The 18220-nt window shown below is 40.9% G+C and overlaps 2 protein-coding genes across 5 annotated transcripts in view; both read left to right on the forward strand.

The window, feature by feature from the left end:
• The window catches only part of ST7L (suppression of tumorigenicity 7 like), a 176785-nt gene that overhangs the window by 14121 nt on the left and 144444 nt on the right, over nucleotides 1–18220 (forward strand). For 2 of the 4 annotated variants that reach the window (XM_066246754.1, XM_066246752.1), the window contains exons 1-2: nucleotides 12481–13290; nucleotides 15054–15136. In XM_066246754.1, the coding sequence (XP_066102851.1) occupies nucleotides 13083–13290; nucleotides 15054–15136 (291 nt within the window). In that variant the 5' untranslated portion in view covers nucleotides 12481–13082. Of the gene's footprint in view, nucleotides 1–12480; nucleotides 13291–15053; nucleotides 15137–18220 lie in introns of those variants that run through there. The other 2 variants (XM_066246755.1, XM_066246756.1) reach the window with 2 other exon arrangements.
• LOC136315341 (large ribosomal subunit protein eL42-like) lies at nucleotides 7724–8231 on the forward strand. The gene is made up of 2 exons (XM_066246860.1): nucleotides 7724–7774; nucleotides 7977–8231. Exons 1-2 carry the CDS (start codon nucleotides 7724–7726, stop codon nucleotides 8229–8231), a joined length of 306 nt encoding a protein of 101 aa, XP_066102957.1.

Here is an 18220-nt window from a genome sequence, read left to right on the forward strand (position 1 = left end):
TACTTGAAATATGAACCAGATGCTGTGAAGACAGAAATAAGGCAATGACTAGATGTCATTGTATGCTCAGTGACGGCGGGGACGATCTGTGCCTAATCTGCCTTTGTGCTATCAGTGGTTTGCACTGTACTCAACATACAATGACTACACAGTAAATGCCAGTGAATTAAGATTTAACTGGATTGAATTAAACTGTCTCATTTCCTCTGGTTTTCCTTTGTTTTGTAGAATGCAGGGTATGGCGAAACCCTCTAAACCTTTTCAGAGGAGCAGAATATAAGAGGTATTACATTTTTTTTCAGTATAATTATGACATTGGTTTTGAAGTAAAAGTATTATGGAAACACTTGTTTTATAAATATTTCAGCTTTTCTAGTTGGAGATACTGATATATGAAAAGGTAAAATGATTACCCCTAAGTCTATTTGGCAGCATCTTGACTATATGTATTTTATAATCATGAGGAACATTGCTTCAAACCATATATACGTAATACATAATAAGTATACATTTGTTCCCTGGTTGATGGCACAAACCGTTTAAAAGTTATGAGCTTGAGAAATAATTTAAAATGTCACTATATTTTTATGCATATATGCTCCATTTCAAAATTTATTTGACAGTTCACTAGGTAATACCAATCTGAATATGAATATGAACTTCATTTGTGCAACAGAATAGGATGTAGTGTTTTTATATTGTTATTTTCCATCTGCTATACTGTGAACATTTCTCTCCTGGGTTTTACAGTAAATTAAAAAACTTTTTTTTTTTTTCAGAGACAGAGTCAGAGAGAGGGATAGACAGACAGGAATGGAGAGAGATGAGAAGCATCAATCATTAGGTTTTCATTGAGATACCTTAGTTGTTCATTGATTGCTTTCTCATATGTACTTTGACCGTGGGCCTTGAGCAGACCGAGGAACCCCTTGCTCAAGCCAGCAGCCTTGGCTTTGCTCAAACCAGATGAGCCCGTACTCAAGCTGGCGACCTCAGGGTCTCGAACCTGGGTCCTCCGAATCTCAGTTGAACACTCTATCCACTGCGCCACCACCTGGTGAGGCAAAACATTTTTTGAAACATATGACCAAAGATACTTTACTTTCAGAAGGGCTGTGTTTCACTTAAAGGTAGGCTAGGCATGATTAAATTCATTGAACAAGAAACATGTGTCTGCTCTGTATGGGCACTGTGTAAAATGATGGGGATACTAAATGAATGAGCAATAATCCCTGTGTTTAAAGACTTGATAGCGTAGGACAGTCTGTCCTGGGAAGTGAAAACTAGGCTTTTATGAGATGCCATTAGCCTATATTAAGGAGTTCTGCAAGAGACAGGTCCTTGAACTTCTCACTGTGTTTATTAAAAAGTTTTTAGGCTATTCCTTGTTATGTTATACAGTGTCTACTTCATGTGGATTTCAAAGAGAAATTTTTTATCTTAGTATCAAGAACACTTGTGCTTCTTTTGAATGATTACTTTGTCTTAAAGTAAAAGTCTAAATAGTAATGATAATAATTATGTGGTTCTAGAAAGCTTAAAGTCATGTTGTAGCCAAACGTAGCAAGTATATGCATTTTATATGTTAGCCTCATTCCAGACTATTTTATGGCCCAATCTTGGTTTTTACTTCACTGAATTTTGAAAATTTACTTCTAGCTTATGTTATTGTTTCATCAAACTATTTAAACTTGTAGTTTAACTGCTTTAAATCATTTTGGAAATAATGTTGATTGTTTTTAATTTTTTATTTTTTTACAGAGACAGAGAGAGAGAGAGTCAGATAGAGGGATAGATAGGGACAGACAGACAGGAATGGAGAGAGATGAGAAGCATCAATCATCAGTTTTTCGTTGCAACACCTTAGTTGTTCACTGATTGCTTTCTCATATGTGCCTTGACTGCGGGCCTTCAGCAGACTGAGTAACCCCCTGCTCGAGCCAGTGACCTTGGGTCCATGCTACTGAGCTTTTTGCTCAAGCCAGATGAGCCCGCACTCAAGCTGGCAACCCTGGGGTCTCAAACCTGGGTCCTCCCGCATCTCAGTTCGATGCTCTATTCACTGCGCCACCACCTGGTCAGGCAATGTTGATTGTTAATAAACATTTTTTTTATGGTTTTAGAATATGTAGCAAAACTGCCAAATGCACAAGGATTTGCTTTTTCTTTTTAGGATAATTTCTTGCAAAATAGCTAAAAACTTTAAATGGCAAGGCAACTCATACTATTAAATAACTTACATCTTTAATCACTTATGTATATAATACTTACAATGAATTTCCAAGTGCTTATTTTTAAGATTATAAAATGTATGTGTATTAACTGTAGGAGATGGGAAAATAAAGAGATGCATGAAAAAGAAAGTAAAAAGAACCTCTTCTTACCACTGAGTAATAACTGCTATTTGGATTTCCATCCATCTCTTTTCTATATGCATATATAGAAGCAAACCTGAACACCCCACAGAATTTATTCAAAACATAATTTTTAATGTTTGTAGTTAAGTGTACGTTGCCATCTGCTTCCCTGTCTGGACTATAGATTATATTTCACAGTTAACATTTGCACTAGAAGGATATCTTTATACATAAATATTTAACCACATAGATGATTATTTCCTTAGGGTTCATTTGGAGCACAGGGATTACTGAATTAAGGGGCGTGAACAATTTTCCCCCATTTCCTTTCATCTTCTCTTTTTTTGATTATGGAAAATTTAAAAAACAAACTAAAGTAGAGATGATGGTATAATTAACATAACATACATACCCATCCCCTATCTAGGTGTGAATATTTTTAAGACTGGATAGATATTACCTAATTGATTTCTGGAACCAGAAATGTCAATACCAATTCACATTTATACCAGCAGTTATGTGTGAGTCTTTATCCCACCTGACAACATGTATTTTATGTCTTTCGTCAAATTTGATAGGTGAAAAATAAGAATTATTTTTTTATTTGCCATTTGTTATTACTAATGAGATGACATTAAAAATGTATTTATTAGCCAGTCTGTTAACTTATTATTGTTGGTCTCAGAAGGATACATAAGTTAGAATTTCTAATATATTAACGCATGAAAGTTTTTCTTTGCTCTTATGCTTTGCAAGCCCTTTACTATCCTGTGTGTGTGTGTGACAGAAACAGAGAAACAGATAGGGATAGACAAGACGGGAGAGAGATGAGAAGTATCAGTTATCGTTGTGGCTCCTTAGTTGTTCATTGATTGCTTTCTCATATGTGCCTTGATCTGTGGGATTGGCCACCATGAAAGCTGGAACGCCCACTAGTGGGTGGGAGGGACCAAGTTGACCAGTACTGCAGAAGTGGATAGTTTTTATAAAAAGGTTTACCATCATCGCTCTAATTAATTTATACAGGTTACCTCTTTTGTTTTACTAATTATAAGCTTTTAAAACATCCTGGCCCTGGCTCAGTTGGTTAGTGATTTTCAACCTTTGAGCCGCGGCACATTTTTTACATTTACAAAATTCTGGGGTATCACCTACCAAAATGACACTCTAACATAGTACATATTATACATATAGTTAATAATATAGTTTCTAAATGTATTTATACTCACACCTGACCATGTCTCACGGCACACTGGTTGAAAAACACTGGGTTAGAGCATCATTGACACCAAGGTTCCTGGTTCCATCACTGCCCAGGCACAATCAAGAATCAACCAAGGAATGCATAAGTGGAACAATAAATTGATGTTTCTCTCTCTTCCTCTCTCATTTCCTCCCTCTTGCTCTAAAGTCAATTAATAAAACATCTTGAAATAGAATTTTTAGCCTATATTTTTGAATTTTAAATAGTGTGTTATAGTAAAGCAATGCTCTCTTATGTTCATGTTACCTATTTTCTTGTGTTTTAGTAAAGATACACTTGGGTGACAGGTAAAGAGCCACTTATATACTATGACATGAATTTGTCAGCTCAGGACTATCAGACCTTCTTTACCTGTGACACATACTTTTTACGTTCTTCAGACACAAGTATGTGTTACCTCTGTTCATGGGGTAAGCAGTGGTCATAAAAAACATTTTTAAAGTTCTCTGTAGTTATTTATTACTATATACAAAGCTATTTGGCTTAGAGTTGTTTGCATTATTGATAAGAAACCCAGATTAAATTGAAACTATTAAGTGTAAACCAGACTGTGACAGTACTTTTCCTTCTTGTAAATAATTTAAAGGATTTTATTAAAATATTGCTTCTATTATTAAAAATCTTTCAGATCAAAAACAGCGACAGCTAATGCAGAGAAATATGTACCGTTTTGGTCTGGGAAATTAACATCTGCTATTATACATAAAAGAGTAAGACCAAGTGTAAACATTGGGGCGTGGCATGTAGAAAAAACGGGACATAATTTCATCCCAGTCATAAGTCAGAGGTGCAGATAAGTGGTGGGAGATCACAGAAACGTGTTTCATGCTCTCCAAGCTTTTCTCTATAGAGAAGGTATTGGGATTCTTATACGTATGGTTTAAAGACAGACATCACATTTCTAAGTTGATATCATAAGGTTAAATAATTGGAAAGAATGTGATATTTGAAATAAATACAAATGTCTAAAAATAAAACTAGAGCCTGACCTGTGGTGGTGCAGTGGATAAGGCGTCGACCTGGAAATGCTGAGGTCGCCGGTTCGAAGCCCTGGGCTTGCCTGGTCAAGGCACACGTGGGAGTTCATGCTTCCAGCTCCTACCCCCTTCTCTCTCTCTCTCCTCTTTTTCTCTCACTCTGTCTCTCTCTCTCTTTCCTCTCTAAAAATGAATAAATAAAAAAAAATAATAAAAATAAAACTAGAACACCTGATATTTAAATACATCTCAAGCAATGTAATGACTCAAAACCCACCATTATCCATTGAAAAGTACACAAACAAATACACTTTTTAAGTGTAATACATTTTATAGGTATCTTTATGTTCTGGAATTTCTATCCATCTCACTTCATGATTTATTTTTTTATTGATTTAAATTTATTGTGTTTACATAGATTCAAGTGTCCCACCGAATACATCCTCCCGCACCCCCGAATTCCCCTCAACATCCTTCTTGCCCCCTCCCCCAAAACCCTCCCCGCTTTCCTCCAGGATTTGCTCTTCTGCTCTCTATAATGCTGTTATGTATATATAATTTCACCAAGCTCTTTCCCTTCTCTGATCTCATCCTCTCATCCCCTTTCCCTCTGTCCGCTTGCCCACTGGTCCCTTTGATCCCTCCTCTGTCTCTATTCTGTTCCTCAGTTCACATTGTTCATTGGATTCCTCATATGAGTGAAGTCATGTTATTTTTATTTCTTGCCTGGCTTATGTCACTTAACATAATAGTTTCCAGGTCCATCCCTGTTGTTGCAAAAGGTAGTATTTCCTTCTTTTTCATGGCCCCATAGTATTCCACGTGTATATGTAGTACAGCTTTTTAATCCACTCGTCCACTGAAGGACACTTGGGCTGTATCCAGATCTTATTGTAAACAATGCTGCCATAAACATGGAGGTGCATTTCTTCTTTTGAATCAGTGATTTGGTGTTCTTAGGATATATTCCTAAAAGTGGGATGGTTGGGTCAAAAGGCAGTTCCATTTTTAATTTTTAGAGGAATCTCCATACTATTTTCCACAGTAGTTGCACCAGTCTGCATTCCTACCAGCAGTGCAGGAGGGTTCCCTTTTTCCACATCTTCACCAGCACTTACTATGTTTTGTTTTGTTAATGTGCCATTCTGATTGGTGTGAGGTGATATCTCATTGTGGTTTTAATTTGTATTTTTCTAATGATTAGTGATGTTGAACATTTTTTCTTTTGCCTATTGGCCATCTGAATGTCCTCTTTGAAGTGTCTATTCATTTCTTTTGCCCATTTTTGATTCGATTATTTTCCTTGATTTCTCTTATCAATGTTTTATAATTTTCTGAGTACAAGTCTTTAACCTCCTTGGTTAAATTTACAGCTAGGTAGTTTCTTTGTTGTTGTTGCAGTAGTGAAGGGGATTGTTTTCTTAATTTCTCTTTCAGACAGTTCATTGTTATATAAAAATGCCACTGGTTTTTGAATATTAATTTTATATCCTGCCACCTTGCTGAATTCATTTATTAGGTCCAGTAGTTTTTTTACTGACATTTTAGGGTTTTCTATGTACAGTATCATATCGTCAGCAAATAATGATAGTTTTACTTCTTTTTCAATTTGGATGCATTTCTAAAATCTTAAATCTACATTCCTCTTTACCCTTGTTCTGTTTACAACAGGACCATTAACACTTCTTACATCATTGGTTTGGTTGTAATAAATTCCTTGAGGGTTTTTTTTTATTTTTGTATGGGAAGCTTTTTATTTCTCCTTCTATTTTAAAAGATAGCCTTGATGGATAAAGAAGTCTTGGTTGTAGGAAACTGTTCTGCATTAATTTGAATATCTCTTGCCATTCCCTTCTTGCCTCAAGTGTTTTTGTTGAGAAGTTGGATGTCATCCTTTTGGGGTCTCCTTTGTAGGTGATTGACTGCTTTTCTCTTGCAGCTTTTAGTATTCTTTCTTTATTTCTTAGCTTTGGTTTTTTAATTATGATGTGTCTTCGTTTAGGTTTATTCGGGTTCCTTTTTAATGGGATTCTCTGTGCTTCTTGAACTTGTGTGACTTTTTCCTGCATCAATTCGGGGACATTTTCAGCTATGATTTCTTCAATCAGGTTCTCTATCCCTTGTTCTTTCTCTTCTCCTTCAGGAACCCCTATGATGCAGATGTTGTTTCTCTTCCGATTGTAACAGAACTCTGAGTTTTCTCAGACATTTTGATCCTCTTTTTCTTTTGCTGTTCTGCTTCCGTGCTTTTGCTTATCTTGTCCTCTAAATTGCTGATTCGATCCTCTTTTTCATCCCGCCTGTTTTTCATTCCTTGTAGTGTAGTCTTCATTTCTGCCATTGTGTTTATCATTTCTGTCTGACTCTTTTTGATGTCAGATAGCTCATTGTTTAGGTGCTCATGTTGTCTATCCATGGTTGCTCTAAGATCCTTGATCATCCTCACAATCATTATTCTAAGCTCTGCATCCAGCATCTTAGTTATTTCTATTTCATTCAATTCTTTTTCTGGGGATTCCTCTAGTTGATTCATCTGAATTGCACTTCCCTGTCTTCCCATTTTGTCTCGATATAGACTGCTCCTTCGAATATGTTGTTTTTGTAGCTAAGTATAGGTTGGTGTTGTCTGACTCCAGCTTTCAGTTGTGTAATTTCTAAATCTTCCTGGGATGGCTTCAATTGTTTGTAATCCGCTGTGGGCTATTTTTCTGCTGCTACTGCTCTTTTTGCTGTTTGTGACAATGTTTTCTATGCCTTAGCTGGTCAGGTATGGGGAGCCTTTCCTTAAGATACCACTCTAACTATGGTTGTTAGGTCTTGAGCTGATGCTCTGTATCTGGCCGCTGGATGTACTGGCCCTAGAACTCACAGGCCGGAAACTGGCAAAGACCAGTGGGAGTCACCGCTTTTGACTGGCCCTCAGCAACCTTCTTGGAGCTACAGGCAATCCAGAATCATCTATAAAGCACATAAATACATTGATCAGTTACGGTATTTTTGAGGTGGTATAGAAATATTTCATTAGTTATATGAAGGGAAAAAATATGCTAATCTACTTTTTCTAGCCTTAAAACTCCCTCTGCATTTTTTTTAATGCTGAATCAGCTTTCCATGCTGGTGCAAATATGCTGAACATTCCTAATACCCGCCTAACTTTCTGTAAGAAGTGTGGCAATGCCCGACCTGTAGTGGCGCAGCATATAAAGCACTGATATGGAACATAGAGGTCGCCAGTTCAAATCCCTGGGCTTGCCCAGTCAAGGCACACACAGGAAGCAAATACTATGAGTTTATGCTTCCTGCTTCTCCCCTCTCTTTCTCCGTCCTTTCTCTATAAATCAATAAATAAAGTTTAAAAAATAAAAGAAGTGTGGCAAGCATCAACCTCACAAAGGAACACAGTACAAAAAGGGCAAGAATCCTCTCTGCATGCGCAGGGACAGGAAGCAGAGTGGCTATGGTGGGCAGACTAAGCCAATTTTCTGCAAAATGTCTAAAACTACAAAGAAGATTGTGCTGAGGCTTGAATGTGTTGAGCCCACCTGCAGATCAAAGAGAAGGCTGGTTACTAAGAGATGCAAGCATTCTGAACTGAGAGGAGATAAGAGAAAGGGCCAAGTGATCCAGTTCTGAGTTTACTCTTTTGTTTTATTATGTGACAATAAAATCTTGAGGAGAAAGAAATGCTGACTAATGAACTAAAGGAAACAGACATGTGAAGAACCCAACAAGTGGTCATCTCATATTTCCAGTTTCCTAATTATGTTATCTTGCCATTTTGGTCTTAAGCATTTGGAACTAAGTAACTAAAGGGCCTTAGTTAGTTAACTAGAAGAGTCGAGTTCACTCTCAGAAACTGAACGCGAGGATAAAACTAAAGCATAATTTCTACAAGTTATTACACTTTCTACTTCCTGTTTTATGTAAGGCAGCTCATCATGACCATTTCAGGTAACAATGCAGAAGTTAACCCAACTTTCTCTTTATAAAGTGATAAAACCTTCAGCAGTTAGTTATGACAATGGTTGATATTATGAACTTTTACAAAAATACTTGCAAGGAAATTGGAGACCACCACCACTAAATACACCTCTGGGTTCACTGCTCTCAGAAAACGTAGCCAGGATAAAAAGCTATATTAAAATTCATTTGGCATCACGACAGATAGGACTTACAAAAAACCCAAATCAAATGCAGTTGAGGTCTTGGTTAAAAAGAGAAAACAATGAAAACTTTAGAGTTTCTTTTAGGAAGAATGACCACAAATTAAGGCTAAAATTATCTTTTTAAATTTGTAATAGTGCCATGGTTATGAAAATTTTATAGGATAAGCATCGCATTTAAGGGTTACTGATTGTTTCTGAAGACTGAGATATTTATATCAACAAGTCTTGTTAGAAAAGTCTTTATTCTTGAATTCAGTTAAAAGCAATCACAAGCCTCGAGGAAGAAGGGGCATGAAGCTGAGGACAATTGAAGAGATCTTACAAGTCAAAGCCCTTCCTTTTTTTTTGTATTTTTTTTAATTTTCTGAAGTTGGAAACTGGGAGGCAGTCAGACAGACTCCCGCATGTGCCTAACCGGAACCCACCGGCATGCCCACCATGGGGCGATGCTCTGTCCATCTGGGGCGTGGCTCTGTTACGACCAGAGCCAATCTAGTGCCTGAGGCAGAGGCCATGGAGCCATCCCCAGCGCTCGGGGCCATCTTTGCTCCAATGGAACCTTGTCTGCGGGAGGGGAAGAGGGAGACAGAGAGAAAGGAGAGGGGGAGGGGTGAAGAAGCAGATGGGCGCTTCTCCTGTGAGCCTTGGCCGGGAATCGAACCTGGGACTTTCGCACGCCAGGCTGATGCTCTACCACTGAGCCAACCGGCCAGGGCCCTTTTTTTTTTTTACTTACAGATCCACAACACCAAAATACAGGCCAGTTTCATCTGTCTGTTAATAAGAATCTAACAGAATTTCATAAATCTCAAATCATCTGGATTCATCAAAACATTTACTGCATCAGTTATTACTTATCCACACCAATGAAGACAATGTGGTTAATCTAAAATCTGTTGACTAAATATGAAATTCATGAACATTTTTTGGTAGATTTACCTTATTTTGATTTGCTTACTATGTCATTAAAATTAAGCCAGAAAAGAAGTATACTGGGGATAAAAGGCACATGGTCAGATCTGCCATTATAAAATCACTACTAATAGTTAATTAAACACTGTCAATACCCAAGATATCTTAATCTGCACGTTGAAATACATACATATTTTTGCACGTTTAATTAAAATGTATACTAACCCAGTGTTAAAGACAAAAACTTGAGAGCACTGATAAATGGACTGTTTTTTCAGCACAATAAACTTTATTGTTATTTAAATGAGCATTGAAATTTTATTGTAATCCCCCTCACCTCAAACTGAGAAGTGGGGAGGGAGGCAAACAAACAGACTCCCTCATGCACCCCACAGGGATCCACCCACCATGTGCACCAGGGTTCTTTGCTCTGCTTCAAACCCAGCCATTCTAACACCTATGGCGGAGGCCACTGAGCAGCCTTCAGCACCTGGACCAACTTTGCTCCAATGGAGCCTTGGCTTTGGGAGGGGAAGAGAGAGAGAGAGAAAGGAGAGGGGTAAGGGTGCAGAAACAGGTGTGTGCTTCTCCTGTGTGCCCTGGCCAGGAATCCAATCCCAGAATTCCACCTACTGGGGCACGCTCTACCACTGTGTCAACTACCCTGAGGTATAAAAACATTTTTGTTTAAAATAAGTGGACTGACAGGTGGGCTTGTTAGCCTATGATTTTCACTGTAATTTAATTTCATCTGAATCATAACTGTTTGCCTTAGAACAAGGATTGATTATAATTTTCTCTCCAACACAAGTTTACATGAAATACCTCTCCCCCTAACATTACACATTCATGAACTTTCAAAAAAAAAATTTCATGCTAAAGTGATGTTCAATATTATGTTTAGCATATTCTTTGGAATTTCAAAATGATATGCCATACACAGGAGCAGTGTAACAAACTATTCTGTACAGAGGACTCCTGGATCATAAAGTCCCCTGCACCATCCAATCTCTTTCTTTGAAAAAATAAAAGAAAGAGCCAAGATACATTTAAAGAGCACATTTTCTAAAACCCAGTATAGGAAACAAAAGAATAATTTTTGTCCTATAGCGAGGCATCTAGTGAAATCATTCTAATTTCTACAGGCCCTAAATATCAAGTAGTAACTGAAAAGCCTGACAAACTGTCAAGAAAGGTATGCAGTTGTCAAATTAAAAAGAAATAGTGGCCCTGTCCGGTTGGCTCAGCGGTAGAGTGTCGGCCTGGCGTGCGGTGGACCTAGGTTCGATTCCCGGCCAGGGCACATAGGAGAAGCGCCCATTTGCTTTTCCACCCCCACCCCCTTCTTCCTCTCTGTCTCTCTCTTCCCCTCCCGCAGCCAAGGCTCCATTGGAGCAAAGATGGCCCGGGCACTGAGGATGGTTCCTTGGCCTCTGCCCCAGGCGCTAGAGTGGCTCTGGTCGCGGCAGAGCGATGCCCTGGAGGGGCAGAGCATTGCCCCCCGGTGGGCGTGCCGGGTGGATCCCGGTGGGGCGCTTGCGGTAGTCTGTCTGACTGTCTCTCCCTGTTTCCAGCTTCAGGAAAATACAAAAAATAAAAAATAATAATAATAAAAAAGAAATAGTTATCCCATCTAAAACAGAATATGCTCTTGTATTTAAGGCACTTTTGAAGAAATAAGTAAACAAATTGCATACTGACAAACTCAACTCTAATCAAAGACATGCCAGTGGAGCATCAAAGACTCGATGCTTTGTCCAGACTTGAATGTGTGAACATAGGGTTTATGTGCTATATATAAAACCTTAGTGTTGTTGTAAAAACGAAAAAAAATCCGTTGGCTAATCTTACTGAGTTAACGAGAAACTGAAAACTTATCTCCCAATGATTATCGTTAAGAGGATGGAAGAGGAAGGGATGGGGTCACCTCGGGGCCCTATGCACACTCATACAATCAAGCGAGTGTCTACAGGGAAGAGTGGTGCTCCCATTCTGGACCCAATGTCCTGAGGCTGATACACGTACTCCTGAGAATCAGTTCAGCTCTCTGGTTTGTGACAAAAGCGGTGATGCGTGGTGATGCGTGGAGAGGCGGACAGCACAGAGGGACCCCCCTCTCTGTCGAGGAGTCGCGACAGCAAGATCACTTCCTGGGTAAGGTGGAGCGAAAGGGAAGTTAAGAGGTCACCGTGACCAGGAAGTGGCTCGCCCTAAACTAGCCTCCATCATATCTAAAAATGGGGGGACCGAGTGAGCCCCAACAGATCAAGGCGGTGAAACAACCGCTGCTCGAACCGTGGCGACATCACCATCGTCCCCTCTCTCAATTACAGAGAAGAGGCCAAAGCCTCGATTCAATACGGGAAAGTCTGCTCTCTGGCTGGAGGGCCACTGGGCTGTGCCTCGGGCCCGGGACGAAAAGAGAGTTAAGAAATGAGGAACTGGGGCCACTGTGAGCAGAAAGGAGGGAAGCCCCTCAAAAGGAAAGCGTCCCAAGTGCCGAAAGCGTATGCCTGCACGGGCGCAGAAGCTTCTTTCTCCCGGCGACCCTCCCGGGGTTCCCTCTGCGGCCGGGTCGGGCCCCCGTTCCTTGTCGCGGGAGGAGGTGAGAGACAGAGACGCACCCCTTACCTTCTCCTCATCCGACACCCGATCCTCCAAGTCGGCCATCTTGGGCTGCTCTGGCCCAGCCCGGCCCCGGCGCGAGGCAGGCCGGGAAGGAAGCTGAGTGATGGACTCACCGCGGGGGCCGTCGGAAGGACCCGCCCGGAAACGCCGACCCAGAGGGCGCCATGTCAGTTATGGGCGCGGGGAGAGGGGAGGGTCGCGGTGCGTGGGGTGGGGAAATAGCTCCGAGAGCCAGCGCCCAGGAAGTGGCCACGGCCTTAAAGGATTTTACGTCTACTGTCGTTCTGACTGGGTTACATTCACTTCCCCATTCATCAGTGTGGCGCAGGGAGAGTGTTGTGAGGCGCCCGAGCTGCAGCCATCTGCATAGCAGTTGCTACTCCTATAGGTTTCCCAGTACCCGTGATTTCCATGGCAGCCGAGTCCAAAAGGCTACGTGCTGCTCGGCCCCGGCTGGATCGGTAGGTTTTCCCACCCGAGGAAGCGGGTTGAAAGGTGACCCTCCCTCGTATGGAAGCAGAAGCACTTCACTCCGAGGTCCCGTCTCAGGCCAGGTTCTGCAGAGTAGGTGCCGCTATCCGGCCCTTCCCGCCCTCGGAAGGAATAGGTAGCCCCCATATCCTGGGACTGTCCTTCACCTTCCAAGTCGGTCCCCGCTCCCCGGGACGCTCAGCCTTCAGAGAGGCCGGCTTCAGGTCCGCCACTATCCCAGGATTCCCGAGTCCCGGTTTCCTGCCCTCCTCCCCTCCCCGCTGCCGGCGCCTGAGCGAGCGGCAAGATGGCGGACGCTGACGGCGCGGGTGCAGCCCCGAGCGCGGCGGCCTCTCCTCCTGCACCTGCTCCGGGTCTGAGCCCGCCGCAGGGCTGGAGGGAGCGGCTGCGGGCCGGGCTGGCGGGGACTGGGGCCTCGCTGTGGTTCGTGGTGGGGCTGGGGCTGCTTTACGCTCTGAGGGTCCCGCTGAGGCTGTGTGAGAATTTGGCAGCGGGTGAGAGACCCAGACTTCCCCGGGGACGGGTGGGGGGCCAGGAGAGGTGCTGGCGGCAAGGGCCACAGGGCAGAGAGTCGGCGGCCAGCGGACGGCTCCGGAGACTGAGTCGCTGGTGCGCGACCAAGTGGCTTCTTTTTCGCGTGGGCCGCGACTCCGCAGCTGACTGTCAAACCCGAGCGGCAGCTCCCGGCTCCTCCCTGGAGCTAAGATCCGCCCTCTCCGTGCTGTCCTCGTTCACCGGGGAAAAGCCACCTGACAAGCTGCAAGCTTCAGGTGGCCCGACAGAGGACAGTACTTGCATACTTGGCTGCAGAATTTATACACCCCCCCCCCATCACCGTTGGTAGGATCCCTGGAAAATCATTCATTTGGGTGTCATCTTGGGGTCCCCAACCCACACCACAAAGATGAGCGCTCCTGGAGCCGAACAGCTACAAGAAAGAAAATGCCATGATCTTGGCCAACCCTCGCCCTGTTTTAAAATATAGTTCTTTCAAGACGTAGTTCTCGTGATATTTTTCTTTGTTGTATGTGTGGGACTTGATCTTGAGTAATAAAATAGGAAAGGACAGGAAAAAGAATGAGCTGCAAACAGCAGTGGGTTCTTTCTTGAGTTCTTTGTTTCAACATTGGCAGAGAGCTTGCTATGCAGTCGGAGCCGCGGATTAAAGGCACGTGGGAAGTGATGATCCCCGTGGGGTTCTGCAAATACTACCCTTAGGCAGTAGTCAGGACAAAGTGGCTGATGGAGGCCATGGCCGCTTAAGCTGTAATGACAGCGTTTCAGCGCCAGTTCTGAGCAGCAACCTCAGAACAAGATGGAGGTGTTTCTGTTCCATGGTGACTGTGACTTTCAGGACCGTTCTTTATTTTTCTGTAGCAAGAAAAGGCAAATGTCCCCTTTTCTATTCCATGAGATGATGACACGAAAGACTGAGATAATGGTCTGAAATATATTGGAAGTTTTAGAACATAGGTATTGTGTAAATTCAGATATAATGAATACACTAAAACTAAAGCTAAATGAATTGGCCCTCCGATGCTGTTTCAAGGAGCTCATTTGGTGTCTCTGAAACAGGTTCGTGCAGGCTTACTGGTGGTGATTTTTACACTCAGTGAAGTGTTAACTAGGTATACATCATTTAGATGAGACTTGTTAATTTTTACAAGGTTTTCTTTCTCTCTAAAACCTAAAATTTATGAGACAACTATTTGATGTGAAGAATCTGGTCCTGCATTTCCTTGAGTCAGGTGCAGAAGGAACTCTTAATTTGTTGCTACTTTCATTGTTTTATTTGTTTTGTTGATATTTTCCTTCTCTTGCTAACATACCAAATATATACATTCTTTTCTTTCATTTGTAAAGCTGGTTTCTTTCTCGCCAAAAGAATTAGAGAATAGTTTTAAACCTCCTTTGTAACAGGAGTGTTTTAGCTTATCCTTATAGTTTCACCAAAGTTCTTAAGTAAGAGTTATTAGTTTTATTTTCAAAAGCTAGCTAAATTATTTCATTTTGATTTGCTTATTTAACAAATCAACTGAATACAATCCTCCCTTTACAAGTGTGAAAGCAAAATTTTAAAGGTAGGATATAATGGGACTTAAGCTAAGTTTAACAACTAAACTTTCTCAAATGAATCTCATACTAGATATTAATCCACTTACAGTGTCCACTCATAAAGACACATGCATATTTGTCATTTGAGTACTTTGAACTTGCAGTTTTTTAAACTTTGATTTCTTTTTTTTCATTTTTCCAGTAACAGTATTTTTAAATTCACTGACGCCCAAATTCTATGTGGCACTTTCAGGAACATCTTCTTTGATATCTGGACTAATATTTGTAAGTAATTTCCATTTCCTTCATGCTTTCTAGTTTGTCTAAAGATGAAATCTTTTTATGGTTTCAATAATTATAAATATATACAGACCAGCTTTCTCAAAATGTGGTTATCATTTAAAAAACTATTGCATCTTCCCACTTTTAGAGATTGTCAGTAATCATTTGCATATAAAAGACTTGTATTCTGAATGGGACCAGGAAGTAGGTTTTCACCTAAATGTCCGCAAGACTCAGAGTTGTGCTTGATAACAAAAGTGAGTGAACCGGTAGAGTATAAGAATTGAATTTCTTATTTACTTTGAGATTAAACTGGACAATGTATGCTCCTTCTAGAAGGGGCTAAAGCTGATTGTTGCCATGGAGATGTACAAACCATTATTGCCAGATTTTAAATTTTTTAAAAATTGATTTTAGAGTGGAAGAACGGTAGAGAGAGGGAGAGAGACATCGATTTGTTGTTCCAACCTTTTATGCATTCACTGGCTGATTCTTGTGTGTGCCCTGACTGGGGATCAAATCAGCCACCTTTGCATATGAGGATGATGCTCTAACCAACTGAACTACCCTGCCAGGCCTGTTAGCTTTTTTTTTGTTTTTTTGTATTTTTCTGAATTTGGAAACAGGGAGGCAGACAGACTCCTGCATGCGCCTGACCGGGATCCACCCGGCATGCCCACCCGGGGGCGATGCTCTGTCCATCTGGGGTGTCGCTCTTGTTGCAACTAGAGCCATTCTAGTGCCTGAGGCAGAGGCCACAGAGCCATCTTCAGCACCCCGGCCAACTTTGCTCCAATGGAGACTTGGCTGCGGGAGGGGAAGAGAGAGACAGAGAGGAAGGAGAGGGGGAGGGGTGGAGAAGCAGATGGGTGCTTCTCCTGTGTGCCCTGGCCGGGAATCGAACCTGGGACTCCTGCAAGCCAGGCCCATGCTTTCTTTACAACTGAGCCAACCGGCTAGAGCCCGTAGCATTTTTAATTAAAAAGTTTTTTAAAAATTTTATAATCCTTATTAACAATCCTAAGGACTAGTGTTTTCTGGAATAAAATTTGGTAAATACTGCTACACATAATAATCTTTGGAAGTATTATGGCATGCACGGACCATGAATATTTTTGTACTTTGTTCTCACCTCTAGGTGGTGCTCTCCAGCTGTATGGAAAGAACAGCATTTGTATTGGAGTGTTTTGGTTTTGTCCTTTTTTATAAGGACTAACCCTTGACTGCTTTGTTTAAGTGAAATGCCGGACATGATATTTTTCTCTTGACTTAAAAAAAAAATTGAGGAATTCTGGATGAAAACTACGGGTTAATACAAACCTCAAAATTTATTGATTTTTAAAGGCTACTCATAATTAAACATATTTTAGCATATTTAGTCAATAGCATATAAGTCTAAATAAAGAAAATAAACTACCTTAAACAGCGGATGAAGTAGAAAAAGCATTAATCTTAGAACTAGAAGATATGATTTTAAGGCTTGATTCTGCCACTTACGGCTGATAACTTTGGGCAATACTGGTGATTTTTCATTAGGAAAGGTTATTATGTTTATAATTTCTTCTACCACCCAGACTTAGCAAACTTGTACACACACACTCTCTCCTACATATACACGTGCATTGAGGTACATTCGGGAGGCAGCCTTGTAATGGTTAGAAGCTCTGATGTCAGGCAGACCTGAGTAAGAAGCCCAGCTGTACCAAGTACTGATGGGGGGAACCAGAGCTAGTTATTTAAAGTTGAAATAGGTGACTGCTCTGCACTCAGTTGTGAGGATTTAAGGACATACTGCATGTAAAGAACTTGGGACAATGCTTGATAAGTATTAGCAATTATTATCATTGTTCATTTGTGTTATAAGGTTGACTGAAAAGGTAAAAAAGACTAATATATTAATTAATAAAAACCACAAACAATTCAGAGAGTAAAGGACAGTTTGCCTTTGTGATTACTGTCCCTGACTGTGATCCAGTATCAATCTTTTCTTTTCTGTGACATGAAAAATGTCTGCTTTTGTGATTCCCTCATTTTTTATTTTTATTTTTTAAACAGGCACAGAGAGAGAGAGAGTCAGAGAGAGGGATATATATAGGGGACAGACAGACAGGAATGGAGAGAGAGGAGAAGAATCAATCATCAGTTTTTTGTTGTGACACCTTAGTTGTTCATTGATTGCTTTCTCATATGTGCCTTGAGCACGGGCCTTCAGCAGACCGAGTAACCCCTTGCTCAAGCCAGTGACCTTGGGTCCAACCTGGTGAGCTTTTTGCTCAAACCAGAGGAGCCCGTGCTCAAGCTGGTGACCTCGGGATCTTGAAACTGGGTCCACTGCATCCCAATACGACACTCTATCCATTGCGGAACCGCTTGGTCAGGCCCTCTTGTTTTAAAGAAGTTTCATCCCACTTCTTTGTAAAACATTATGAAAGAGGCCAAACAACAACCATATTGGTGGTGATTTAACTGCCTGCTAACTCAGTAAAAGTGAGCAGGAAGAGACTCCATTCTATACTGAGCATAGAATATTAGTGGCATGATAGAAAAAAATCTGCACCTCGATGTCCAGCACTGTCCTGTAAATATTACAGCATTTACTCAGTGGAGTAATTGGGCTGCAGTGCAGTGCAAAATGACTTCATACCTCGGCATCTTGGTAACATATTTGTTCTATTCTTTACTGAAGCAGAAAAGAAATAACATTCGTAAAGGTTTAAAAACTGATTTCTGTGTGTGTGTGATGCCCTTTGTGATCATAACAAAAGGGTTTTTAAAAAGATTAAAAATTTTTTAAGTAGTTGTGAATATGTTTGCTTACCTTTAAATAAAGTATTACGTTTGTCCACTACATTTGGCAGGAGAATAGTCTGTTGACGTTTTAAGGATATGGTCCATGAATGAAAGGAAAAGATATTAAAGTTATTTTACACTCAAAATGTAGAAAGTAGTTACACTTTTGAACAATTTTAATGTGTAAAGTCTCTGATTGATTAATATTGATTGATTATTCATCCAACAAATATTTATAGAGAGCCTTTTTTCTCTTAGGCACTCTTTCAGATGTTGGGGATACCATGGTAAGCAGGC

The sequence above is a fragment of the Saccopteryx bilineata genome, chromosome 11 (assembly GCF_036850765.1).
Source record: "Saccopteryx bilineata isolate mSacBil1 chromosome 11, mSacBil1_pri_phased_curated, whole genome shotgun sequence".
Lineage (NCBI taxonomy): Eukaryota > Metazoa > Chordata > Mammalia > Chiroptera > Emballonuridae > Saccopteryx > Saccopteryx bilineata.

What these genes read in the sequence shown, in the direction of transcription:
- LOC136315341 (XM_066246860.1), top strand. Translation starts at nt 7,724, where the DNA reads ATGCTGAACATTCCTAATACCCGCCTAACTTTCTGTAAGAAGTGTGGC. An exon ending in TCTGTAAGAAGTGTGGCAAT is followed by an intron (nt 7,775 to 7,976) that starts GCCCGACCTGTA and finishes AAGTGTGGCAAG; the next exon opens with CATCAACCTCACAAAGGAAC.